The following is a 27,392-nucleotide window of genomic DNA, read 5'->3' on the forward strand; positions in this document are numbered from 1 at the left end:
AGATTTAAGGACAGACATAACAGCTATAAAGTAGTCAACTTCACCTACACATATCAGTGCAGAGGCAACAGATGTATAGATAATTCCAAGGGTAAAACTTTATTTTTGTTGTAAACAAGATCATTTTATTTTTGTGGGGCTATTTTAGGGGTTGGAGTAATCTTCTGATTTTACTTGCTAATGCTCATAGTAAAATGAGTAAATTCACCAATCATAGACTGGATGGTTCAGGGAAGTCTCCTATGTATGTTAAAAGGTGTCACTTGAAAAAAGGCTTTTGGGGAAAGGGTCATTTTTTAGTTATGTATGGATGGATGTGATTTATCAGATTAGAGAAGGTCCAGCTCGGATCCTAGTGAGATAGGAAGGTTATATGATCCAGGATCCTAGGATTCATCATGTTTTCTCACCAGTGTTTCCGAAACATCTAGAATAGTACCTGGTCATGGCATGCTCTCAATACGTACTTAATGAATTAATAAATGAATGAATCTTAGTCAACCAAAAGATGCCACTTGAGTAAATACCACTCACTTGGGGAACAGCATCTGCATTCAAACAGTAAGTACAAGAATTTTCAAAACAATTTCTAGCTTTTTCCTGTCCTTTCCCTGGAGCAGTCAGATATAACAGAGAACTACTTTGTTCATTAAGACCTGCCTTCATATTCCACTTTAGTTTGTAGGCAGTAAAAATATTTTGCTCACTTAATGCCATCTCTGAAAATAATTCTCTTTTCTTAAAAATAATAAATTTATCCCAAGTGGTACATGTATGCTCTATGCTATAAAACACCTACCAAATTTACAAGTGTAATACAAACACCATCCAAGATATACTTAAAACACAACATAACTTAATCTAGGACCTGCTCAGCAATATCTTAGAATGGTCAATTAAATGAGACTACAAATTGATCTCTTCCATTGACTTATCTCAATCTGCCATTCAAATTCTGATTACAAGCATAGTGAGTAAGGAGAACACTTAAGAAAGCAGTGTTATTAATCTTACTATAAAGTAAGGACTGATATGTAAATAAGTATTAAACCAGTTCATAATGCCAGCACTATTAAAACCTTTATAGTAAAGATTGGCTAGTATAGTAAAATGAAACCATGCCAAATCATTCTTAAAGGAGGAGAGTTTAACAAGTAGTTAAATCCCAGCAATTTGAAACAATATTCACAAAAATGTTGTCTTGTTTCTTAATCTTTTTAGTTTGAAAACTCAACCAAAACCCAGCCAGGTTCACACTATCCTATGTAAAAACTGAGAAGAGGCCTCAATTTGTGTGTAGTACCAAGAAAAATAAAAAATACTGTGTGCATATTATATTTAATATAATACATATATACTTTAGCTTTAATTATAAAATAGACTTCAAGAAAATTTTATCTCCACCAAAGAATAACACAGCATTTCTGTAATAACATAGTTGCGGTGGTGGAAATGGAGAAAGGAGAGGCAGCCATGTAGATAGTGGTCTGTGAAAGTTATTCAGAAGAACCCTGTGGACTTGTCCCTTATCACTGCTCTGTGTTCACACTAATGAAAGGAGACGGTATAAAAAACAAAACAACAGTACACACCATAAAACATCAACCATTCAAAAAAGTGTCTGGAAAAGCCACAGGATAGATAATGGAACCATCTGCAAATTTAATTGTCAGAAAAATCACATTTATCAGTGAAAAATATGCAGTTCTCAATGCAGTTACATAGGACATGAGTTCTGAAATTATTTCATTCTCATGTTATCTGGTGGTTAATGATTGAAGCTATCACTAACTACTTTGTCTACTCCTTTCTCAATTTTATGGCTAACAGACTAAATACCAGCTAATAATAGTAAAAACAAATGAACCCATTGAAGAAACATGAATTAAATTCCTGGGTTTATCTATATCTACAATTAATTTCAACTTAAAAAATAAGGAGATCTGCCTTGAGAGAGCTGTTTTTAATAGCTTGGCTCCCCTCATGGAAAGGCAAAGACAATTTCATTCCCCAGTGACCAAGATGAAAGTGAAACATACTCGGCTCTGGGTATTAAACATTAAACAGAAAACACTATTCATGAATTTAGAAAATGTACTTCCTTCTATTGATATTAGCCACTATTATTCAGCCATAACCAACACAAAAGCTAATTCTCTCAAGAAAGAAAGAATTTGTCTCTAGTTTTAAGTGGCCAGTGTGGAAGATGTAATTAAAATGAAGAGCAAAATTTCTTTTTCTCCTATCCAGATGTAGGATGGCTACTTTTGATAAAGTGTTGATATATAATTTTACATAAATTTGAACTATCTCCTTGATAAAACAATAGAAGACTTCCAGGCATATTTAAATCAGATGGAAATTTACCTTTTCTGCATCAAGAAGTTCCCAAGTAACCAATATCTATCCAGCAACCTGTAACAGTTGAGCACTGACTTTATGTACAGCATTTGCTAAATTGTTGCCAAACTTCTCACCTTTCCCAAAAGGCTCTCATTTTAGTCCTGATGCCTTTGGGTGTATCTGGATGTTTTTCATTTGCAAAATCCACTCGGTGGACAGCACCTTTCAATTTCACCTTCAATAAAATGCATGAAGCCTTTCAGAGTAACATGTTTCTGAATAAGAGAAACATCTACTTGCTATCAATACGCTGCAGCAAATTTGTTGTCCTTTCTTTCATTTCCCTAAGAACATAGGATATGAAGGAACAGAGCAGCAGGAGGGAGTCACAGATGGGAAGGAAAAAATGTCGCCAGAGAAGACGAGAAAAATTCATGCTCTATACTGCATTCATCTGTAAAAGATAAAAGGTGGTTAATTTTATCACACTGATCTTGTGACAGGCAGGTTCATATATTTAACATCATTATTCGAGAATGGAGTGGAAGGAAGACACATCTAACAGCAATAACCACCATGGAATTTGAGGGCCTTCAGCATGGCCTACCCATTTTCTGGACTAAACAAGACCTTTTATGTCACTTAAGCTGATGGATTATTACTCTACAGTGTGCCGGCTTAATTTTGTGAATCCATCCAGACTGCATAAAGCTTTCTGCTGTTATGCAAGTCTGGGGACAGAGCAACGTGGCAAATCCACTCATACAAAACAAGAGTGAGGAAATGCTGAGTTATATGCCAGAGGGAGAGAGGGATGTGGGGGAAATGATGAATTTCCCTTAAAGGTCAGTCAGTAGGTAAAATAAATGAATGTGTTTCAAATACAGGCCAAAGAAGTAGAATTATTAAGATTCCCTTCACCTCCCTTACCAGAACCTTCTGCCCAGCTGCCTTGAACATGGCAACCTGGAGACAGTAAACTGCTCATCAGGGAATACTGACTGTCCTGCCACTGACTCCCTGACCTCCACACTGGTCTTTCCCCTTTTATCAAGTGTTCTCAGTCAAAAAGTTCTGTCCCCTGCAATGTCTGAAGATGTTTCTGATTGTCATGAGTGGGTGTGGTGCTGTATGTGCTACTGGCATCTATCTAGAGGGGAGAGGCCAGGGATACAATGCAGAGGACAGCCTCCATAACAGAATTCCCCATCCCCAAATGCCAGTAGTACTAGGACTGAGACACACAGCACTAGACAGTAAAAGCCCCTTGAAAGCTTTTCTAGCACTTTTTTTTTCTCCCCAGTGCTGGGGATTGAACCCAGGGCCTTGTGCTCATGAGGCAAGTACTCTACCAACTGAGCTACATCCCCAGCCCTTGAGAGCTTTTCTAAATCTCAAGTGCTTGGTAGTGCATGGTACATGGTGGGGTCTTAGGAAAATTATTCTGGATTGAAAAGCACACTGAAGGTTCCGCCCCTATGCTGCAGCCTGTTTGACAGCATGAAGTTATAATTAAGATGGTAGACTTTAGGGGTATTGGGAAGAGAGAGAAAAGGAAGCCCAGATTCCAATCCTATCACTGTGATTGGGCACATTACTTAACCTCTACATGTTAAGGTCCTCAGCCATAGAAGTTGGCTAATAGTACCTAGCAGATAGGCTTGTCGAAAGGATTAAATTAGCATATATAAATGTCTAGTACAGTAAAAGGAAATTAGTAGATAGTAAATTATCATCATCTTTTTCTTGTTGTTATGAGCTTTGGTCAAATGTCTCTAGAAAGGTAGAATGGTTCTATTACAGCCCAAAGGGAAAAGTTATTGAACAGGAAATCCAGGCTAAACAAATACCCATCATGTGGCAGAAAACACTAGTGATTTGGCTCTCTTGGACAATTTCCTCAGGAGCCTGTGGTCCTCTTGCTTCTGAGGCCGCACTGGGCATCAGTCCCTGGTGCCACCCTAGTCCAGAGCTACAACCTCCAGACTGGGCGGAAATCAGCCAGCTCTGAGAGAGCTGCTTCCATCCCTAATTCCCAGAATGGATGCCAAATGGAAGTTATGGCCAAGACTGAGAACAGAGCAGACCACAGTAGAGCTGACCCGAGTTAAAAACTCACCCAGTTTTTATTTTATCTAACCAGTGTGTGTCTCCCTTATAGCCTCTTTCAGCTCTACACATCTACTGGCTTGCCTGGAGACTTTAATGATGTGTGTCCATGTGCATGGTATTTGGAGAGAGGGGTGAAGACAGAGAGACTGACTGACTTTATTCCAGAAATGAAATGAAGGAAATCATTTGGGATGGAATGGCTATAGGAACATCCAAAGACTGCAAACCCATTTCCTGACATTTATTTACAGTATTTAAATTGCTCTCACAGTATCATTCTGAGAGCATGCACGAGGCAGTCCTACTGCTTACACAGATGGAGGGAACTAATCCATCTTATTTTCTCAAGGTCACAGGGAATAATGGTGATGACAGAGTTGGAACTCTGCCTGCCAAATCCCAATCACAGGCCTCTCACCCAGAGGTCACACTGCCTTTGTCTTAATAAGCAGAATAAAATGCTCAGTCCTGTGCAAACAGCTACTACGGGATCAATGTTTTGAATGAAGCCAAGTCTGGCTATTGTGGGAGGTGTTCCAGGATGGTGGAGAGGAGCATGCACTCTGGGGACACCAGGTAGATTCAAATGTTGGTTCTGCTGTTGACTGACTACTGGATCTTAGTCAAGTTATGTCACTGGTGAGGGGGCTCTGTTCTGTATCTTCCAAGATAAGAACAACAATAATACCCAACTTAGAGGCTTTTAGTGGGGAAGTGCTTGGGATGGGGGAGGTACTTAGTAAGTACCACCTATCATCAGTGAAGCTGCTGAGGCACCTTGCTCAGGAACAAAGGAAGTGTAAAAGGGGATCGCCCTGCTTTTTGGTTCCATTGATATAGCTTATATTTTCTGAATTGGACTTTAACTGCACTGCGTTTTTGTGTCGGGTTATAAAGCACTTTTAGAGCAATGTTGGGATCCTACCTTACACAGAGAAAAGGCTCATGTGCACAGACCAAACTTTTTTGCTATCACACTAGCTAAGCATTTTTCTAAGTGGCCTTTTTTATCCTCAATAATCAGGAAAAGGTAAAAAAGTACAGGCTCTATAGATTTTAGCCTGTGTTTCCTAAAGTGGGGGGAAAAAGACTGAAAAGATACACCTAAGAAACGTGACTCTGAGCAGGTATTAGTGAGGCCGTGTAAGCACACTCCCTGACCGCATGAAGGTTTGCAAGAGATGCCTCGCCCCCTCTTATCCCTCTCCCTCCCTGACTTCCTCTCTCATTTTGAGAACCTATTTTTGCCAGGCACCAGGTATGCAATGATGAAGAAAAGCCAGCAGTGACTCAGAGAGGGATTTTTTTTTTTTTAAGCACTAAACCAACTTTAAAAAATGAACTGGAATAGCTCCATGTGAAAAAAGAGCTTAAAATTAAATAGCATCAGCAAAAACCCAGCCAACCAAACAAATCTTTAAGAGGAAGGATTTCTGGTTGAAAGGCAAACAATACTGTTTGATATACTGAAAAATATTCTCCCAGAGGAAGATCACCTCATTTGGAAACAATCGTGTTCCTATTTCTATCATGAAACTCACTCACTCTTTCACCCCCTGTGCTGTTTTTTTGGGCAAGCCTTTCATAGCTTCAGGAGCTAGCAGCATAAATTCCTTCTCAAACAGCAAGCAGAGGAAGCTGTTTCACGGCTGCTAGCTAAGTGTAAATCTGTAATTACTGCAACTACCCAGCATTAGCTCCTAAAAATAACACCTTTCCTAAGGATGACACTCCTCCACCTAGACACAGTGGTGGGACTCCAGGCAGAAGGAAAACATTTTATCAGAAAAATCTTAGTTCCTTGATATGTGAAATTTCTACAAGGACAGAACTTTTGTACTTCAAAGGGCAGAGGGGGAAACTTAAGTATTTGAAATGTCACCTATTTTTTGGAGGGTGCCAGGAATAAAAACCTTGCCGATCATGGACCTTGTTGAAACACAGCAGGCTTTCCTTTTCCTAGCTCATCTGGAAAATGCCCTTTCTTTGGCTCTGCTAGAGGATCCTTCTTGAGGACAGGCCCTGGATCTGCCCGCAGTGCCCACCCTGCCTCAGAGGGCACCCCTCACCCAGGGCTGGGAGCACCCCTACAGTGGTACTTACCATACTGTCGAATTCCACAGAGCCCACTATCCGGGACACCTCATCAAACTCCTCAGGGGACATGGGGAGCAGGTTGTCTGTGGTCTGAAGTCTAGAAGGGTGACTGGAAAGGGGAGGAAGGAAAGGGAAATGTTAGCACCTCGTGAAAGCCCTACTGCAGACTTAAGACATTTTATCTTTTGACTGTGACTGAATGACCATTTTACATTTTTTATTTCAGGAAAGTATACACACTTATAAAGCACATCTGAAAATGTATGGATCACCGGTGGTTTCTGTCCCCAGCCCGGTCCCTTGGGAATGTATGTACTGGACTCTAGATGTGAGTGGGCCAAAGCCAGACTGGAACCTGTGCCACTTCTGCCTGGTTAAGCCTCGGAATGAGCACGTGCTGTGTGCCACCCTGGGACAGCAGTGCCCCGTGGCTTACCCTGGACAGAAAAGCACCAGAGAAATGTCTGGGGAGTCCCTCATCCCTACCTTGAGGTTTGTATGCAGATAAAGCTGCTCCACAGAGTGTTTTTACATGAAGACTACATCCACTCAGCCCAAGACAGTGCTGCAGGCCAAATAACTGACAATGACTTTCCAAACCTTTTTCTACCTTTTATGAAATGAAACAACAGAATAAAAGCAAGCGGAGAAAATGTATCTTGATGATTACTTTGGCCTTTTCTAGATTGAAAAGAACTGCTTTCCCACTCTTTGCAATTTTTGTTCATTTTATTTATGCTTTTTCAAAGTATCCGTTTTGGAAGAACTTAAATACCTTACATACAACTTTGGTTTTCCTGTTTTGTTTTGGTTTTTGGTTTTTAAAGGCAGTCAAATGCTGGCAGACAGTGACACCAGGATCTCTAATTAGGATCTTTCCAACAAGTCCAACTGTAATGGCGACAGCAATTACAAAGGAAAAGCAAAATACACTCGCCAGGCCCCAGCCAGGGCCAAGGCTGGCAGCGTGGGGTTTGGAACATGCCACTCTTCTGTGCTCACTTACACTTCAGACACAGAAATCAACTCAGTCTTGATGTATCCAGTTCCTTTAGGGCCATCAAGTTCCATTGGTTCTGGTGCTAGAAGCAAGCACAGCATGTAACTTTCCATTAGAGAAATTACCAAAGAATATTTTGGGGGATCAAAATTCTGTTTTTCTTGGCAGCTCAGAGTCCTGCAACTTTTGAGGGGTTGTGACCACCCTGCCTTGGTCACCTGAAATTCCAGTGGGCATGAAGAAGCAATTAGAAGGAAAAGGGGAATGGCTCAGCAGGAGCCTAGCTAGGAGCTTTCTCCTCCTGAGGCTGTAATCCTCTGAGATGGCCACCCATGCTAAGTTCTCACTGGTTTAGCTGATGTTATAGATGCAACTGTTAATTCCAAAGTGCTTGTCCTAATAAATTAGTGAGATTTCCCATTCTGAAAAACAATTAGCTTTGCTGGCATGTTCTAAAACTAGAAGGACCTAACTTGAACTTTTTCAAATGCAATTCAGTGGCAACAGAAGCATAAGACTGGTATCCTAAGACAAAGCCTCCACTTAATAAAAACCACTAGTAACAATAGGATCTAACAAGTAACTGGGTTGACCTAAATGAAACACTTCACTTCTCATGGACCTGTTTCCTCAATTTTAACATGAGCAGGCTGGTATAAATCAGTTGGCCATAGTTCCTATCCTGTGGAAAAAGTGACAATATAACAGATACACAGACCAGAAATGAACTTTCCCAATAACCCTAAAATATGAAATTATATAATCATTTCTTGCTTGCTATATTGGGCCAAATAATACATCTCATTCCCACTGCACTGAGTTTATACTGTGTTTTGACAGCCTGCTTTTATTAATCCAAAAGAGAGTGGTGGCTGGCCCTTGCTGGAAGGATGGTGAGGGTAAATCCTGTTAGTAAATCTGGTCTGCACAGAACACTCGCCCACCAGGAAAGATGGCGCTGGGCTGTGTCTCAGGAGGGCAGAGGCTGTTCACTCCCACCTACCTTCCTTTGGCCTGGAGTAGTACTTTCCAAAGGCATGGTCTTTGTCAATATTTGGATACAGATACTTCAGGGGATTCTCTGGAATGTTCTCAGCAGCCATGACTTTGTAATTGCGAATGATATCAGGGAAAGTGACAGCAGAAAGTTCTTTCTTTGTGTAAGGTTCAACCGCATGGAAGTAAGGTTCTAAAAAGGAGAGAAACTCAGTGAGTCCCACAGAATATCCCACAACAACAGAGACAGAAACAAAACATTGCAGAGTATATGGTTGTGAGTGTGCTCATGAGAACTAATTACAATCCAGGGTTGCCATGTATACCATGGACTGCTTCATTTCTAAATAAATTGCAATCCTGTCTTTAATAGGGGAAAAACAAAGGCAGTCTTTACTCTTAGTAACAACATACTTGTCATTATTTGCCTAGATTTATAAGTCTGGCTAAAAAAGGTTTGTTAAATTCCTTTAGAAGCCTTCATCTTCAACAAAACACTGCCCATAGGCAGATAAGTAACTGATTACAAATTGGGTCTTCTTGGCTCAAGCCACGATTAAGTTACTGAAAGATAAGCTCACTTTGTTTTTCTTTTCATATTGAAAAACATAATTTTTGTTAAAATAAATGGTGATGACCTACAGAAACCAAGTTTTGAAACAAGAAAAGATCTACTTTTTTCTTCTAATCTCTAATGCAATAAACCACAGTTTAACTCCTGTTCTTATTCCCAGACCGGATTCTTCCTACTTAATCCAGAATTCCACTTTTGGGTGCACACATTCCAGAATGTGCTAGCCTGTGCTCTGGGAGTCATCTCTGGAACTTATGCTATGTTATATCCTAAATCTGTGTGGTGGGTGCTGGCCTGCTTAAATTTTTCTGGTTGTGTTTTCTTCCTCTTTGATTGGTTGTAGCTCATCTCTGAGCTGCATCAGGAAATGAATTACCCTGGAAAAAAGAAAACAGACAGGCTCCAACCTCTCCTGCGTACCCCAGGCTCTGATCCTCGTCCTCACACTTTTTTTTCATTAGAAGCAAAAATAAACAGAACAAGGAAAGTATTTCATCTTTTGCATCTAAATATCGACAACAGGAAAATCACCGCGACACATCAGTTTGCCTTCAGTGCTCTAAACAAACTGTAGGCGGCTGTGGAAAGTACTCAGTCTGCCAATATCGTTTTTTCATCTGCCCTGTTCAGCTTCATCTCCAGAATTCTGCTTCATGATGCCAAGGTTTCTGGAGTCTTTTAGCCATGGACTCATTTAGTCAAAGAGAAATCCAATATATAACAGATATATCTGCAGCTGCTCTGTTTCAAGGCAAGGCAGAGAACTACAGCTTAGCCTGACAGTGTCCACATCTAATTCCTGCTACCAGTGTGTGTGGAGAAAACCAGTATGGGGGTCTTCTCACCAAGCCTGTCCTTGTCTGTGCACTTGACTCTGGAGTTACCCTAAGTGAAGCTGGAACCTCACAATGTGGCAAAGGTGATCTCTTCCAAGGAATTGGCTGCAGATGATATTGACTCACATCCTATCAGCAGATAAGAAATCTGACTGACAGGAAGGAACTTGACCTTATCTTTTAAAAGCCATCATTTCCACAAAACATCCTAGGCAGTGAATCACCAATAAGCACCGGGGGTTATTAAATCTATCTGGGGGGCTCAATTGGGTAAGTCTGAGCTGATCTGCAGTGGCAAAGAGGGATTTCAGCCACGTGTGGCACCCCGGGGGCCCATGTGCTCCAGCACCCTTCACTCACCACCTCCGTTCTGGGACCGCTCCACCCATGTGAACGTGATGGCCCCTTCCCGGGAGCTCTCGCTGAACCGCAGCAGGAATGTCCCTGGCTGCTGGTCCTTGAGCAGAGTGCGTTCTTGCTCCTTGCTGATAAAGCCCATGATACACCTAAACATTGAGGAGATCAACAGTGTCACTTGTAGTTAGTCATGATTTAAATTTTCATGTTAACTTGACAAACCAAGAAAATGACTATAACTTGATAAGAGAATATATGATAAAGATCTAGACTATTTAAAAATATATTTAATTGGAACTTTAGGAAGCATTTCACTTACACGTGTATATAAAATTAAAAAAACAAAAAACAAAAAACAAGAACACAATGCCAGAGGGATGTTATAGCTGTTCATTAAATATGTGCCGGCTTATGCTGGATTAATGGGTCTTTCGTCATCATTTGATGATTTTAAAGGCTATGAATTTACCCATTTTTTATGCTGAAGAGGAAGACACAGATAATATATATTCGCATTCTAGCATCTCTGGATCAATTTAAAGCTTTTGTTGAAATATCAGCTCATCCTAGGAGTGAGTTAGATAAAATTTACCAAGTGGAAAAGTGTTTCCTTTCCTATGGACAAGGTGGCAGGTGATCAAGAAACACTTGCTGAATGCCCAAATGGCACTCAGGTTGATTTTTAAAAATTTAATTATGCAAATATATATACACGCATACTAAGGAAGGGTAAGTTTAATTTTATGAGGTTCCGCTCTTGTAAAGCCTTGATAATCTATAAGTATGTGTCACTGAGGTGAACACAAATTCTATCAAATAAGGAAGCCCAGTTCAGGCTTTGTCTCAGCTTTCATTAAGGGAGCATGTACTAAAAACGTGTTTCAAAAATAACACCCATCAGTGACCCTTACCCATCATTCCAGAGAGACAGCAGGTGTTTTTTAATGAGTTCTAGGATGTTTTCAATCCAAAGCCAGAAGGAAAAATTTTTATCATTAATATTTTCCTGAAAATATACAAAGGCATATATTAGGAATCAAGAAATTCAAAAGAGTAACTTACCATTCTCCCTCCCACTGCTGGATTTTAATTTGCAAAGACACCCTAGCTACCAAAGACAGAACTGTCCAGTACACAGCAGCAGCAATCCCTTGGTGGGGAATATCTCAATCCCTCCCCTCTTATTGGTGTTAAGACCTGGACTTCTCCGCTTCCCTGGGCTGGGCTCTGCTTCCCTCTCCAAACAGTAGCACACCAGCCAGAGGATGACCTCCAGGGTGCCTCTGGGAAACAAAAGCTGCCCTCAGACTAGTGGAGCCCAGTAGATCCAGCTGGTCAGCACTGCCTGGTGACCCCAGTGGGGACTAACTGCTCTCTCCAGCTAGTCCCTCTCTATGATGAACTACAAAACTCATCAGGCCAGTCGGGCCAAGCTCACATTTCACATGGACAAGGCCAAAACACTGCTGGGCAGTGGACTGGTGTGAGGGAACTGAAGACTCATTTCGGATATAAAAGAATGTTATCACTCAGGCAGGTGCTTCCTGTCAGACTCAGGCTTGGAGACTGACCTCCAGCGCTGAAGGAAAGTAAACAACTTGCCCTCAGGGCTCTGTGGGTGAGAAGCAAACATGCCAGAATAAACAAACAATTCACCACCTCACTGAGAAATATGAGAACCACCAAAGAGACTAAAAAGAGGTGAGGACATAAAACCCAGGCACACCCACCTTACAAAACCTAGTCCACGGAATAAGACCATCGAGGCCAGCATTAGGACCTAAACAAACAAAAGTAAGCTTTATCAGTAAACAGAAATTGGTTTTGGTGCCTTGATCAGGCTTTCTTTGTTGGATGTTTGCTCTCAAAGAACAAACATCCAACAAAGAAAGAGAACATGTACATGGTTGATAAACTCAGAAATATTAATGTTACACTGATTAAGCAATTATCATCTATGCTATGAAAGGACAGAACTAAAACAGTCTAAAACATGAGTAGCTTCATTCATGCCAGTTTGATTTTAATGGCATGAAGGAACTTGTGATGGATTACTGGGTACCATGATTATGAACGTTTTTAGGAAAAGCAGAAGCAACACAAAGCCTCACCATCTGCTCCCCTCTCTCCAGCCCCTTTTATCCCTCCCTCTTTTCTGAAGAGGACAAATCCTTTAAATCCTCCATATTACAACCCTTTCTGAGCTGACTGTCTTTGGCATTAAAGCAAAGCTTCCTTTGGTCCCTCCCTGTTTAGGTTCACCTCCCATTGCCTCCTGTTACTGCCTGGGTGCAGTCTCCTCTCCGAAGACCTTGTGGCATTTTTGTAGAAGTTGAAACCAAGATCAAGATTACCTTACATGATCAACTTAACTTTGATACTTGACTTTATGAGTTTATTTTTAGACACTGATTACATAGCTCCCAAATAGGACATGGGCTCAGGGACATGGATGCAAATCATAGGCCAAGTAAGGGAAATGAAAGGAAGCCTAAGTATTACCAGCAGCTAACAGCTAATAACACCAAGTTGTTAAAGTTAGTGAGGGATAAGTCCACTGCTCCTCTGAAGGGAAGCACAAATACACCAAATACACAGGCAGAAAAGAGACGTTTCTTGACTCTCCACAAATAAGGAAATAGAATAAGGTGATTCTATGCTTCTTACTAGACAGCAGAAGACAAGACCCCCATGCTGACAGTGACACAGCTGGGAAGGCACTGTTGAGGGCCTATCTGATTCAGAAGAGCCTACTGGCATGGTATATGCAGTCCATAGAAAGTAAATCTGGATAAGAGTTGTTCAGGAATTTTTAAAGGAGCAGTTCAGATGTTCCCATTCATTGCAAGATCAGGCAGAGACTAGTGTGTCTGATTATTTGTGGAAGACTGAAAAACCCACAGACAAGAGCCACTGAAAGGGAATTATCTACCATGGTCTAGACTCTGCCAAATCAAGTAGAACTGCTGGTCAAAAGGGTGTCCCCTCATGTGGACAGTGACTCCTGCTGCCTGGGCCAACCTGACTCAAAGGCCTTGAGTTTATAAGCCTAGGATCTTATTCTTACCATGTCAGGAAGTTTTCTCTTCAAGGACAAGACCACCTCATCTTTCTCATTTCAGCCACAAAATAACAGTTTACATAGTCCAAAAAGCTTTCCCTTTAGATTCCTTCTCAGAGATGTTAATAAGAGGGACAACAAGGAAAGGATTCATTTAACTCTATCATCAGGTCTACATTTCTCCCCAAGGTAAAGTACAGTTCTCACTTAGCAATTTCAATAAGCTTTAGCTTGAAAAGCCAATAATTTTTAAAATGCTCTTCTACCTTCAACAAAATGGAGAACAAAGAGGACGAAAAAAGTCAAAAGAGATATTTTTATGACTTTCAATTTTTTTATACAGACCAAAAAGTAAATGCGCGCGTACCCAGAAGTTTCTCTCCCAACATGCTCAGCTGGTCCACGTTGAGACCTCTCTTGGTGACAGATGAAAACTGCCAACTCAGGACCTCTGAGAGCTGAGACCATCGTGCACATGGTGGGTTCAAGAAGAAGGACAGATTCTAGAAGGAAAACACCAAAAAGCCAGGATTAATGAAGAGCCTCTAGTTACTAGTGAGGTACCAGCATATGGGCCCAGCCCAAAGTTCAGTCTAGTTTATACACATATCTCCAGTCAGGGAAGAGAATTTTCATTACTTGCCAATTCACACCTGTGGATTTGTTTGCTCATTTAAATTTACGTCTAATTACAGATTCAGCACTCCTGGCACTTTGTCATCATTTAAAGACAAGCCCATGCAGAGAGTAGCAAAAACCAGTCCCTCAACACGCTCGTTCCCAACCGAACTCTGTTCTCCCAAAAAGAACAACACCCTGACTTCCTGCTTCAGTTCTCACACTATAAACAGGTCTCCTCTGTGCCTTGCTTGGTGCAATTTTTTTTTTCTCATTTTGTGATTTTTAGTTGGTGATTGTTTAAAATGGTGTACAGATGTAGGGCTGAAGTGCTGTCTCATGTACCTAAGCATGAAAAGGCTGCCACGTGCCCTCTGGGAAAATAAACACATCAGAATAACTTCCTTTAGGCAAGTGTTACTGTGCTGCTGGCTATAAGGTCCACATCAACAAATTTCCAGATATATCAGATAAGGTGCATTTAAACAGATATGCATATAAACATGTTATGCATTGATGGGATGACAAACATGTGACCAGAGGCTCACAGGAACAAACCCTGTATTTCCCATAGGAAAATGGGTGAACATTTGCTAAGTAAGCATTCCCAGTGACTTCCAAGATGAGCACTTTGAAAAAAGAGTCAACTGTAATCAATCAACAGTGAGTGTGCTTGCTGTAAGAATGCAGCACGTTTGCCTAGTAGATGTATTTATTTAAAAAAAAAAAAAAGAATACCATGACAGTAAAGGACCTCTTTCACAATAAACGTGGTACGAAATCATTGATTGCCTGAGTTCTCTCATCATATGAGGGAAATCATTATTCTCATTTCTAGCACATGAACGGGCAGACTTTGCTTCTCCCAGAATTACTCAAGATCCTTGGCAATGTCACATGACTCTGTCACTTCTCCCTCAACATATGGCTACTGGGGGCTGTTGTGAAGGTGTGGCACGGAGAACGTGGGGTCTTTGCTTCACCCCTGGTATGATGGCAAACGAGTTTTCCATACCCTGGGTTCCGCCACCAGCATGTTGTACCACAGGATGGAGGCCCAACCACTGGGGAGCTGACTGACGTTGGAGATCACCACGACGGGCAGCGACGTCGTCTAGAAGATGATAAAGACCTTGAAACCATCTGAACCACAGATCTATCACCTTCAGACAACAGCTTAAGCAAGGGATTATTTGTAATTTTATATACATTTTATATTTGAAATTTTAAATGTAAACTTATATTCTTTTGTTCACAGTTTATCTTTGATACACTTTTCAGTTAATATGTATGTTCCAAGATGTACTCTAAAAATGTTAACAATGGCTATCTCAACTGGAATATTTAGTTTACAGAATTTGAAGGCTACTCCAATCCTCTAGCTTCCTGGACCATGAAATTAATGTCAAGATAGTATTAGCTGAAAAAGATCATCACTTTTAATGATTAGGTAAATATCTATAAAACAAAAATTGAGAAATAAAAATTCACATACTAGTTAGAAGTAAAAATAAAGTTTTCTACTTTGGGTCTCTGGAAGTCTTACCTCAAGGTCAATTACCAGGCCAGGCTGGCACAACTGAGTTTCAAAACTAAGGGAGTGAAGTTCTTCAGTGACAACAAGAGGACCCTTAGGAGAGGAAAAAAGGAAGAGAGAATGTAACCATTCAGTCACTGATCCTACTGAATAAATGCCAAAACTGAATAAATGCTAGGTATAGTGGCACATGCTTGTGAACCCAGTAGCTTGGGAAGCTGAGGCAGGAGGATCGCAAGTTCAAAGCCAGCCTCAGCAATTTAATGAGGCCCTCAGCAATTCAGTGAAACTGTGTCTCAAAAAATAAAAAGGGTTGGGGATCTGGCTCAATGGTTAAGCACTCCTGGGTTCAATCCCTCCACTCAGTCCAAAAAAAAAAAAAGAAAAATCAGGTTACAAAGGTACTAGACCCAATCAGCTGTAACTCAGAAGGCTCCAATATTCAATAACTTAAACCAGATTTAATTATTCCAAACCTCTCACTGTTCTCTTATGATCAAATGCCTGAAATTATGGCAAGGGATATCAATTCAGAGAAAGAAACATCAATGGGCAAAAACAACTTCTAATGGGTTTCTTCATGACTTAAGGCTACCGGGCTGCATCCTCACGGAGGGGATGGAAAGAGCTCACTTTCCAGGCCAATTCCCACTGAGCATGGCAGGTCACAAAGTACTTTGGTGTGGGTAGGAACAGATGGTTTTCAAAGCACCTTCACACACATTATGTAACATAAGCATCACGACAACTTAGAACTAGGGAGGGCAGCTGCTGGAGCCAGGAGGTCACAGAGACAGATTCAGTGCAAACCGGGGCTGGAAGGTGTCGGTGCTGCACAGGCCAGCATGTGTCTCACTGTTCCAGCGACCTCCACTGGTCGTGATGTGGAAGGACAAAAATCATTCCAGATCAAATGACTCCAGACTTTGTGGCTTTTGTCCATAGATCATTTTTTAATGCATCACATACACAACTCCTCAAGGATCAGGTTGCAAGAAGAAACTGAAAACACAATGCTACTGGGTAGGGGACACAATGGCAGGAGAACCCTCTCAACACCTGGTCTTTGGCATGGAGTCATAAACTGGCCTCTCACTCCAGCTGACAGTTGTTCTCTGCAACTTAAGCTAGATCCTTAAGCTTCCTGTGACTCACTTTCCTCAAGATTTGAAGATGTGAAGAATACCGAAGCCCACCATGCCCCCTCCACTGGGCTGTCTGTGTGAGGTCATGAGCAAAATTCTTTGACAACCTTTATAAAGCACGAATGAAGACCCCATTATCACAGATACACCCAATGCCTTCCCTGTCTGGCCAGCAGAGGCACAGACCCACCCCCAGTGAACAGACCTGCCTGGACAGGGCCCACACAACCTGGAGACCCTCACCTCGTTAGTTCTGTTGCCAGCATTTTTCTGTTCTTTCAGTTGCTATAAAATAAGAAACACTGTAGTAAACCACATGTTCACTATCCAAGTTTATGTCTTCATTTAAAAATCAGACCAAAGTGGGCAGCACCCACTTAAACCAGCCCCCTGAAGGAATAGAAAGACAGAAGGATATGACACTCTCTCTAGAATGCAGAACAAGAGACAGAATGGCCCTTGTCTGCAAATTGCATTCCTGCAAGCAATGATCCTCCAAGTGCCCTCATTAGCTGTTTCAGGGTCCCCCAGGATATGGGGATAGCTCCTCCTCCTCCTTCCTTCAGCAGAGACTTCTAGCTAGACCCCAGCAAAGCCCGGCCCAACTAAAACTGCCCTCAAGCAGATTTCAATCCCCAGGTTCCAGTGAGCAGTGTGGGGCCAGAGGGAAGCTTGATACCTTCATGCTCCCCAGAGGGACCATGGATCTCACCCAGTGTGTAGGTCCCTAATATGATGCTTGTTGGCTCACAGGAAGGTTGCTAGTGAAAAAGGTGCCTCCACCCCTCCCTTCAGGCTCGGCACAGATGCTGGGAGCCTCAGAACACCTGGCAGCCCCTCTTTTCAGGGTCACAGAAAAAAGGCAGCACCCACTTAAAACAGCCCCCTGAATTTCCATGGCCAGGCTGGCGAAGGGAGCCACCTCCTCGGGAGACAAAGTGGTGGAGACAGGCTTCTGGGGAACTGGAGAGCAGGAGAAGGAGCAGTTGGGAGGTAGGAGATGCAACCTTGAGGGAATTGCAGGGGTCCACAGTGGCAAGTCACAGATCTTAGAGCCACAGAGCAGCTCTAACCTATGTGCACATGGATTTGTGAAATACTTTAACTGAGACTTCTGTAGCCTAAAGGAGCGTTTCTGAGAAAGATGGGCAGAAATCAGGGTGAACAACCCGGGATGAGGAGGACAAAGCAGGCTGACCCAATTGCTGGTGATGAGAAGCCATCAGTGCAAAGTGCCACCAAGTGCCACTCTGGCATCAGTAGTGCTAAAAGACCATTCAGAATCAAGAGGAGAAGTCTGCGGGTCTCCCTACCAGGTGTCGAAATTCAGCCGCCAGACTTCCATTGGTGGATTCCTCCATATTCATCACTTTCGTGTGGGTGCCCAAAATATTGAACTTCCGAAATCTATACAATACAGGATAGAAATACTTAAAAGGCTTCAAACTATTAGACACAAACAAACAAGAGCACAAACTACAGTACAAAGTACATTACATACCCTTTTACCGTATTTCTCTCATTCACGTCTCTGGAAAAAAAAAAAAAAAAGACATACACAAAATTACATATGGTCATTTAAAACATGAAATAAGCTTTAAAAGAAATATACAAGTATGAATATAAGTAAAAAATAAATTTATGCCTGTGGGTTTGCTGCCCTGTCGATTTGCTCACTCTCTTCCTCCACCCACTCACACCCACCAAGACAAAAATCACTGAAGGATCTCGGGCAAAGAAACCATCTGGGCCTCACAATCCTCATTTGTCCAACATGCTAATAGCACCAGGCTTAGGGGACACTGTGAGGAGCCAAGGGGTGAAAAGAGTGGAGGACAGCCTCAAAAAACGTGAGCTGAGTCCACGCTCCCCACGTGCTCAGCACTGGAGCTCCAGCAGACACACTGCCCTGCTGTCACACAACCCCAAGGACCTTCCAAGGTGACTGCTTAATCTATATTCTTATTCTCTATTATCTTCAATGCTCTATACCAGAACAGTCAATTATTTGGGGGAACAGGCACTTTTAAGTTTGAGGTTAAAATCTTGAAAGATCTTGCACCTCATATAAATTCAGTGGACACTTTGCCAAGCTATGGTTTGACATGGTTTGTCTCCAAGAACTTCCTGTACTGAAGGCCTGGTGCCTGGGGTGGCGACGTTTAGAGGCGAGGCTCAGTGAGAGGTGATTAGGTCACTGGGGTCCTGCCCTCAGAAGCCATCAGTGCCTGCCTTGTAGGAGTGGGCTGGGTCTTGTGACCCTGCACTGGTTACTCCACGAGCAGGTTGCTATGAAGCACAGTTGGCTTTCCCAGCTTGCTCTCTTGCTTCCTCTCTCATCGCATGATTCTCATATGCAATCCTGCCACAGGACATCACCCACCGTGTTGAGCCACAGCATAAGGCCCTTGCCAGAGGCTGTCACCTGATCTTGAAATTCGTAGCCTCCAGAACTGTGAGCTAAATAAACCTATTTTTTTTTTTTTTAATAAAGTACTCAGTTTCAAATACTTTCAAGGACTTTATAACAACCTAAAAAGGACTGTCGTGTTCTGGCCAAATAATATATGTGTCAGTGGCATAGATGTAAATTAGAAATCATTAGCTCCCTCGTAAGAGTTGGCTGCCCTTCCCTGTCCTATCTCAACTGGAACGTCAGTGTTTTTGTGAATATAATTGTATAAAAGGGATCTATTTTTAAAAGAATTTAAAATAAAATAACAGTGTGATTCAAAGCTGCCTTGTCAGAGGAAGAAAAAAGAGTGGAACAGACAGAGAAGGCAAAGGGGCACAAACAAGCTGGAAGAAGAACTGAGCTAAGACAGGGTAGTGAGCTGTTGAGAAGCACTTCCCAGCCCTTGCACCTCGCTGGCCGTGACTTGCTTCTAATGACAGAACTGATGGGAGTGACACAGTACAAGTCCAAGGCTAGCCTCCACCGGCTGGAAGAACATGGTCGCCATGTGACAAGCTCAGGCCAGCCCCTCAGAGACACATGAAGGAGGACCCCGTTACTCCAGCTGAGACCCCAAGATATATAACAAGACCAGGCTAGATCAGTCACCTCCAACCAAGCTGGCCCAGACCAGAAGGACTGGCTACGGCTCACAGGATATGGAAACAGCAGGTTTTTGGGCATTGAACCACTAGGTTTTAGGGGTGGTTTGTTCTGCCATAAAAGCTAACTGGTTTACAGAGAGGTCAAAGAGGACGGCTACACAAAGGGAAGACAAAGGTGCAGGCTGTCCTACGAGGAAGAGGACCCTGGCAGAGTGCAGAGTGCAAAAAAGCAAAAAGCCAGAGGAAAATGATCTGGATTCTCACAAACTGTATGAAAACTTGCTAAACCAGCAGATAACACAACTTAACGAAAGTATTAAATATGTCTTCGGGGAGACAACTGTCCCTAAGGTAAGTGGTGAGGTCACTGGACCGTAGTCCAGGTCTACGGTCTAAGGGCAAAGTGGGATGGGCTGCTCCATCTGGACCCCCAAGAGAGAAGCTGTCCATTATTGGGTCCCTACCACCCAGAAGAGAAAAGGGTGAATGCAGAAGGTTCCACATAAGCCCCCCAATGCCTAAAACCTCACTCCAGAAACAGGTCACAGAGTTACAGGGCTCTATCTTCAGCTCTGGTTGATCAAGGGCCATCAATCAATCTATCAGGATCATTTATAACAGCTCGAGTGGATTTGACTAGGCTCCTCTGCTCACAGGCGGCAGAGTTAGGACTCTGGATTCAGCCCCAGATCTCCAGGGAGGCAAACTTCCTCCCTGTGCAGAGAGCTTGAGCAGTTGGTGAATCAGCTCATTTCATGGAGGAATCTATGTCTGGTTAATAAAATCAGCATTTCAATAATATAATCTTAGATAATACTGAAGATATCTTACTTGTCAAATAAGACTTTGACTTTCAAATTATAATTCAGTTCTTGCAATTTCACCAACAGTCTGGAAAGAAAAATAAAAGTCATTATTTTAAAAAAATTATCTACTACAGTTCATTTATTATGCTAATTCCCCATCTATGTACATTTATATAAAATATTCCCCCTCCAGTTTTTGGTTTTTACAAACAATGACACTGACATGCTTGCATATCTACTTGCCTTTTTTTCTAAGTGCATTTGTAGGGTTGATTCCTAGCTATGAAATTGCTGGGAGCAAAACTGTAATATTAAATTCTAATGGAACATATCACTGATTTTACATTCCCTCTGAAGTTAGTGAGGAGAGCTGCTTCTTTAAATAACCTTGCCAACACAGGGTTCATAAAAATTTGTACTCTGGGCCAATCTATATGGTGAAAACAGTGAATGTTACTCTGTAAAATTTTTATCTAAATTTCTGCCCTTTTGGGAGAAAATAAAAATTATCACCCATAATCAGAAAAAAGAGGGTCATGCTCTATCACTCCAGGGAGGTGTGGAAAGATGGAAGACAGGAGACTGGGCTGAGACCCTGCAGGCCTCTGTTCTATTAGCTGGGGACTGTGGAGAAGAACCCTCAGGTCTTTGGTCAGCTCCGTTCGGTGGAGTAGGGAACAGGATCAGCTGTCCACCATTCTTGCCAGCTGTGAGCTGTGGATTCCATGGGTACTCATCTGTGCTACTGTAACTGCCAGGCAGGGAAGCAGCACCTGTGGACCTGAATCAACAACACCCCATAAACAAGACCCAGGGCCAACCCTGAAAACAAGCCCAGCTCTTCAGAGTTTAGCTGCTCAACTCTAGAGGAAAGAGTAAATGAATGCAGCCATTCACTAGAACAGATCAAAGCTACCTGTTCTTACCCTGAACAGGTCTACCATTATCAACAAGGAGAAAAGCAGCTACAAAACACCACCTATTAGAAGCCTGGCTCTAAAAACTGAAATACTATATGTCCTGAATTTTATGTGTATGTGTGCCTACTCATGAAATATGTATGTACATGCATGGGTTTACATATTTGTGTAGACACAGACAAAATTATGGAAGGACAGACACAAGGCTCTATACTGTTGTGATCCACAGACTTAGATCACAGACTACTTTGGGAATTAATAAAAGTATGAACTCACCAGAAAAATGTACATCATAATCTATGTTTGTACACACTACTTCAGTTTCAGGGATTCACAAAGTTCAGGTTATAAGCCTCTGCTCAAAGGGTGACTGGGGGAACTTTCTCACTCTTTATCATACATACTTCCGCAATTCTACATTTCTTTTTACTATGAACATACCTTACGTTTACAATTGGAAAAAATTCAGGTGTGTATGTACCTGCATATAAATTGGTTATGTTTCTATTCTGAGTATAAAAGGACAGAACCTTGGATATTCTAAGTAAGAATTCATATTAAAATACCTACTGAAAAATTATTTCCTCTAAAGTACCCTATGTAACCATTATGAAAAAAGGAAATTAGGGGAACAAACTACAAGATAGTGTATGGAGGTACATCTTTATTACCTCAACTTCACAGTGAACTGGACCCCAGTCTTCAAGACCAGTGGCCTCTGAGGATGAGTTGGCATACATGGCTGTCTCTCCACCACAAATGAACTGTAAATACCCAGAAAAGTACAGACAAATTAGCATGTCCCTTAAGGTTGAGGCAGTAAAAAAAAATAATTTCCCTTAAAAATGAAATAAATATAACCTAAAAAACAGTCTGAAGAAATCTGAGAAATTTTATGAACAAAATAATTTTCATTAGTTAGTAGAGAAATCCCTACATCTAATTTATACTCAACAAAAATCAAGCATGCCTATAATCCCAGAGGCTTGGGAGGCTGAGGCAGGAGGATTACAAATTCAAGGCCAGTCTCAGTAACTTACCATGGTCCTAAGCAACTTAGTGAGACCTTGTCTCAAAATAAAAAATAAAAAAAGGGCTGGTGATGTGGCTCAGTGGTTAAGTGCCCCTGGGTTCAATCCCCAGTACCAAAAAAACAAACAAATAACAGTAATTGTAAGGACTTATGACACTATCCAACAGTGAAAAGTCTAAAATCAATTATGTTCATTTTATTAAGAATCAAAATTTGCACTGAAAAAAACCCAAATATTCTTTTTTTGACACATAATAATTACATAATGTATTTATTAGTACAGTGTGAAATTTCAATACATGTTATAATGTTCAATGACCAGATCAAGGTAATTAGCATATCTATCACTTCAATCATTTATCATTTCTGTGTGTTGGTAACATTCAAAATTCTCTCTACTAGTTATTTTGAAATATATTATTAATTATTGTCTACTACAGTTATCCCACTGTATTATGGAAGGCCAAATGTTCTTAATTTTTTCAAAATCCAGCATGCAGACATTTCTGTTTGGACCTTTGCCACAGGGAACCAAATACATTTTCAATGACAAGTTAGTGTTAAAACAACAACAACAAACCATAAAGAAAAAGAAAACACTTGCAATAGAAACTACTCTTTTGCTTAGTTTGGAAAAACTCTTTACAAGGCACTGTGCTAGGGGAAGAAGGGTGACAAAGGATCTTCCCATTTTCAACAGAGATAACAGAAATACATAAGCAATTTTCTAATCAAAGGCAGGATGGGAGAAAAACAGAGAATGAACTGGCAGGTCTGGAAGGGAGAGAAGATCCGCTTGGGAACTCTTTCAAGGTTTAATGATGAGGCACAAACTAAAACCTTCAGGGTGTTACAATGCAGACAGCAGGTATGACAAGAAGGCTCGAGGTAAAGTAAATAGAGCCACGAAGAGGAAACTGTACAGTGTGGGCCCAGGAAATGGCGAGCTGGCATCTGCCTAGAAATGGGGTATGTGAGGAAGCTGAGAGGAGTGGCCAACAGGTCCAGGCTGTGGAAGTGGACAAGGAATGTCCAGCTGAGGAGCTCCACTTAAGTGATAAGACTGGAGCTCTGCCCTGGGACACCCCTGGGTCTGTTCATGGCAGAGAGTGGCTAAGTGGCAGTGAAAAGTAGAGGTGCTGGTGGCTTCTAGCCTAGGAAGACTGGAAGACCACTAGCATAAGCAAGGAATTCAAGAAGTCGACTGCCATTAAGAAATGGGTCTAGCCTATGAAACTCTTCTAAATAATCTGAGTTGTTATAAAAATGTCCCTCTGGACAAATTAACAGCAGTAAGTGCAAATAAATCCCCCTGGAGTTACCTCTGAATGAGCTGCTGGAAGAGGCTGAAAGTACGGTCCCATAACACCTGCTTGTTTTTCGTGATAGGGTCGTGATCATAGGTGTACTTCTGCTCCAGTTCCTCCAGTTTTTTCAGCTGCTGACGAACTTGCTGCAGACTTTCTGCAACTATGGTGAACCTGGGAAGGTACAAGACACAGGTGTCTCAGTAAGCAATGGTCCCATAGCAGCCTGGATTGAAGAGAATCCGGGAAATCCATGAGCTGTCTGGGCAACACATATTACCCACGTTTTGAACTCCATACTCCAGGGAGAAACAAGGGGCAGGTGGGGGGAGGTGAGGTTTGCGTTGTCATTAGGAACTTAGTTATTTTGGAGGCAAAAAAAATTAATGTCCACTGAATGATTACAGCCTGGACCAAAAGCCTCTGCACGCTCCTGAGACCTACACTAGCATGGAGAGAGGGGTGAGGAAGAGCTTCCAGGTGATCTGTGACTTCAACTGACCTTAGAGGTACCTGGGATTTAAAAAGGGCAGAGCAAAGAGGGAGGCAGACACAGGGAAAACCGTGAGGGGATGCCTTCGGACAGTGAGGATCCACTGAAAGTTTTAAACCAAAACAGTGACCAAGGGCAACTGGTGTCTTGTTAAGACCTGTCAGAGACACCATGCAAAATGGAGAGGGGGGAACAGTCTGGAAACCGTGGGGCCATGCAGGGAGGGGAAGGAAGGCTGCGGTTGGTGGGAGGAAGAACAAAGACTGCTGTTTCACTTGGAGGAGAAAGCAATATGCTCAATCTAGACTCTAAAATCAGAAGGCAGAGAGGAAACCTAGTCAAGGCTTTTTGATTCTCTTTCCTTAGAGATAGTGCTAATGGTGACACAGCTCCTAAAGCCAGGTGTTCTGCGGAAGGGCCATGTTATTTGCCTGGAGAATGACAGCATAAATCTTTTGAAAACACCTCCCCACTGATGATCATTAACTTCACTTGGTGGTTTCACTTCTTGAATCTAGTTCCAAGTACTGAGAGCCATCCTCCACCACAAAAAGTGAGTGCAGGGTGGCGGCTGGGTGAGTTCCCAAGGAGATGCTGCCCAGCATCTCCCAGCTCCCTCCCAGTCCCAGCCATGGCACACAGGAAACAACTGTGTTCCCATTGCTGAAAAAGTCGTGACTATGGCCTCTGGTGACCACCAGGGGGCTCCAGACACTGGCCACTTGGAGGGCTCAGGGGTTCAATATCTAGGCACAGTCTGGGATGGGAATCTCTGCTCTAATCCACAAGAAATTTGGTATATGTACAGGCAATTAATTACAGAATAAAAATAAATTGCTGAATATTAATTGTGATATTTTTAAAAATCGGCACTACGATCTCATGAAAATAACCCCACTAGGTCTCTGGTCCTTGTGAGTCTGGCAATTATTTCAGGCCACCATCCTCAGGTTCACTCTGAGATCCCACCTCTTCCATCCCTTCTGCTCCACCCCAAGTTCAGTTCTGGGACCCATCTCTGGACACAGTTACATGCTAATAGCATCCCAATCAGCCTTTCTGTTTCTATTCTCCAGGCTGCTGCCAGAGTGACCTTTCTAAATTAAAAAAAAAAAAAATCAGAGAAATATATTCTCTGCTTGAGCCAAAAGCTTGCCTTTGACTTTAATGTTCCCTGGGTAAAGTGCCTCATTCCCAGTACAGGGCTAAGAACCTTCATGACTAGGCTGAAGCATCTCTTGAGCCTGTGTCTCCCTGGCACTCTCCAGCCATCCAGTGTGCAGACCTGCAGGTCCTTGTCTCTGTGCCTTTGCCCACCTCCTCTCTCTGCTGGGAAGAACTTCTCCTATTCAGAGAGCTGAAGCAGACCATCTCCTCTGCCCTCTGATGCACTTTTGCTAGAGCACCTGGAACCCTTCACTATTCAGAATTATTCCCACATCTGCCTTCCCCTCCACACTGGCAACTGAAGGGTAAGGCCCATGAATCAATCCTCATGTGCCCAGGTCCCAAGCACAGGGCCAGCATTTCATAAGTACCTGATGGATGACTGAGTGGGTGGCCCATGACAAACTACTATTTCAGGTGAGCCTAGAAAATGATTCAAGATGCTTTATTTTTAATTTTAAACATCAGGACTCGAGTTGTTAAATGTGTTACGTTAACAACCACGTCACTGGGGTTTTGGTACAGTCCAATGATACAGCCCATAGTCCAAGAATGCTCCAAACCAAGCAAACGTGGCTGACCATGGCGACAGTCATGCATAACACTGTATTTTCCAAGAGTTTCCAGGGTAAGAAGAAGCTGGACTATGTCAAACTCTAAGCCAAACTTTTGACAGGGCCCATTCAACTAACAGCCCAAAGGTGCTCTTTATGAGCTTCTGTGGTCAGCCAGTCAGCTGCCAGTGTTCCACTCTGGACACTCACCAGTTCTGCAGCTGATCAAGGCAAGCATTGGGCGGCCCCCCAATGCAGGCGCTCTGCTGTCTCCGCTTCCACTCAACTAGCTCATCGTTAATCAGGGCATTCTGGGTAAGTTCAGTGACATTCAGCAGTTCTCGAATTTTGTGAACTATTTCCTAAAGGGAGAGGAAGACACCAGGTGAAATAAATTCATTTTTAATCACTGGTTTTTAAAGATTTTCTTTAAAGCACAGCAAATATCCTTTCATTCTTAACTGGGGCCCTAAGTCAAGTGGTTATAAAGATAATTTTTCCTCCATTCTAAACTTCCAGTCCATTATTTACAAAAGCAACGTGCTGTTCTGGAAAGCAATCACTACCTTTCTCTTATTGTCAAGCATTAAAAACATCTTCTGGAGAGAGAGCTCTTCCTGCTTCTGGTCATTCTTTGCTGCACCATTGGTTTCGTGTTCTATGAATTGAAACACAGTGGACAAATACATACATGTAAGAAGATAAACCCAACTAAAGCAAACCGTCACACAGATTTTAGGGAAATAGGATATTAACCCAAAGTCTGGCCTTCAATCTTTATTTACCAGAACATGAAAAAAATGCCCTAATCTATAAAACTGGGCACACTGAAACAAAATACTAGTTTTCAGTGACTCATGTAAATTGGAAATACAACTACTACTACTAAAATCACTGTCAGAATATTACTTAAATGTAAATCACAAAATTCAAAACTTCAGATAAAAAATGTATATGAAATATATCTATGCCTTGGAAAGAGAATTAGATGACTAGTAATCATACCAATAATCTCTCCCTAGTAACCAAATGTTTACTAGACTAGGATAAAAGTGATACTCTACATGTTCTATACAATGCACATGCTGGGGTAATTTATAGTTGCTACTACTGTTAAAAATAAGCAGGAACAACAAAATAAGATTGAAACTGCTTTAAAACCTGAGAAAAATACTGAATCCATCTGTAGCATATACACATGGAGCCAAAATTTTTGAAGCGACTTTAGGGACTGGGGCAGGGTAAGGTCACACATCTACCTGTCTACACCAATCAGTGGGCAGGCGCAATAAACAGTAAGGTGAGTTACACATGGTCAGTGGTTATTCACTGGGAATGAGTTTGATCACCTTCTCTGGGGACATTCAGCAATGTCT

General features: G+C 42.0%; 1 protein-coding gene across 1 annotated transcript in view; it reads right to left on the reverse strand.

Annotated features, from left to right (window-relative positions):
* Positions 1-1,638: 1,638 nt before the first annotated feature.
* The window catches only part of Stat1 (signal transducer and activator of transcription 1), a 37,825-nt gene continuing 12,071 nt past the window's right edge, over positions 1,639-27,392 (reverse strand). Inside the window, exons 8-25 of the mRNA XM_047543636.1 lie at positions 26,583-26,674; positions 26,227-26,378; positions 23,818-23,976; positions 22,134-22,226; positions 20,568-20,627; positions 18,178-18,207; positions 17,990-18,083; positions 16,920-16,961; positions 15,541-15,624; positions 15,010-15,108; positions 13,744-13,879; positions 12,046-12,095; positions 11,227-11,321; positions 10,319-10,464; positions 8,556-8,741; positions 7,559-7,634; positions 6,559-6,661; positions 1,639-2,797 (exon numbers count right to left, since the gene is read on the reverse strand). Coding sequence (XP_047399592.1) covers positions 2,783-2,797; positions 6,559-6,661; positions 7,559-7,634; positions 8,556-8,741; positions 10,319-10,464; positions 11,227-11,321; positions 12,046-12,095; positions 13,744-13,879; positions 15,010-15,108; positions 15,541-15,624; positions 16,920-16,961; positions 17,990-18,083; positions 18,178-18,207; positions 20,568-20,627; positions 22,134-22,226; positions 23,818-23,976; positions 26,227-26,378; positions 26,583-26,674 — 1,712 coding nt within the window. The 3' untranslated portion in view covers positions 1,639-2,782. The remainder of the gene's footprint in view (positions 2,798-6,558; positions 6,662-7,558; positions 7,635-8,555; positions 8,742-10,318; positions 10,465-11,226; positions 11,322-12,045; positions 12,096-13,743; positions 13,880-15,009; positions 15,109-15,540; positions 15,625-16,919; positions 16,962-17,989; positions 18,084-18,177; positions 18,208-20,567; positions 20,628-22,133; positions 22,227-23,817; positions 23,977-26,226; positions 26,379-26,582; positions 26,675-27,392) is intronic.

Source organism: Sciurus carolinensis, chromosome 3, assembly GCF_902686445.1.
Source record: "Sciurus carolinensis chromosome 3, mSciCar1.2, whole genome shotgun sequence".
In the NCBI taxonomy this organism is placed as follows: domain Eukaryota; kingdom Metazoa; phylum Chordata; class Mammalia; order Rodentia; family Sciuridae; genus Sciurus; species Sciurus carolinensis.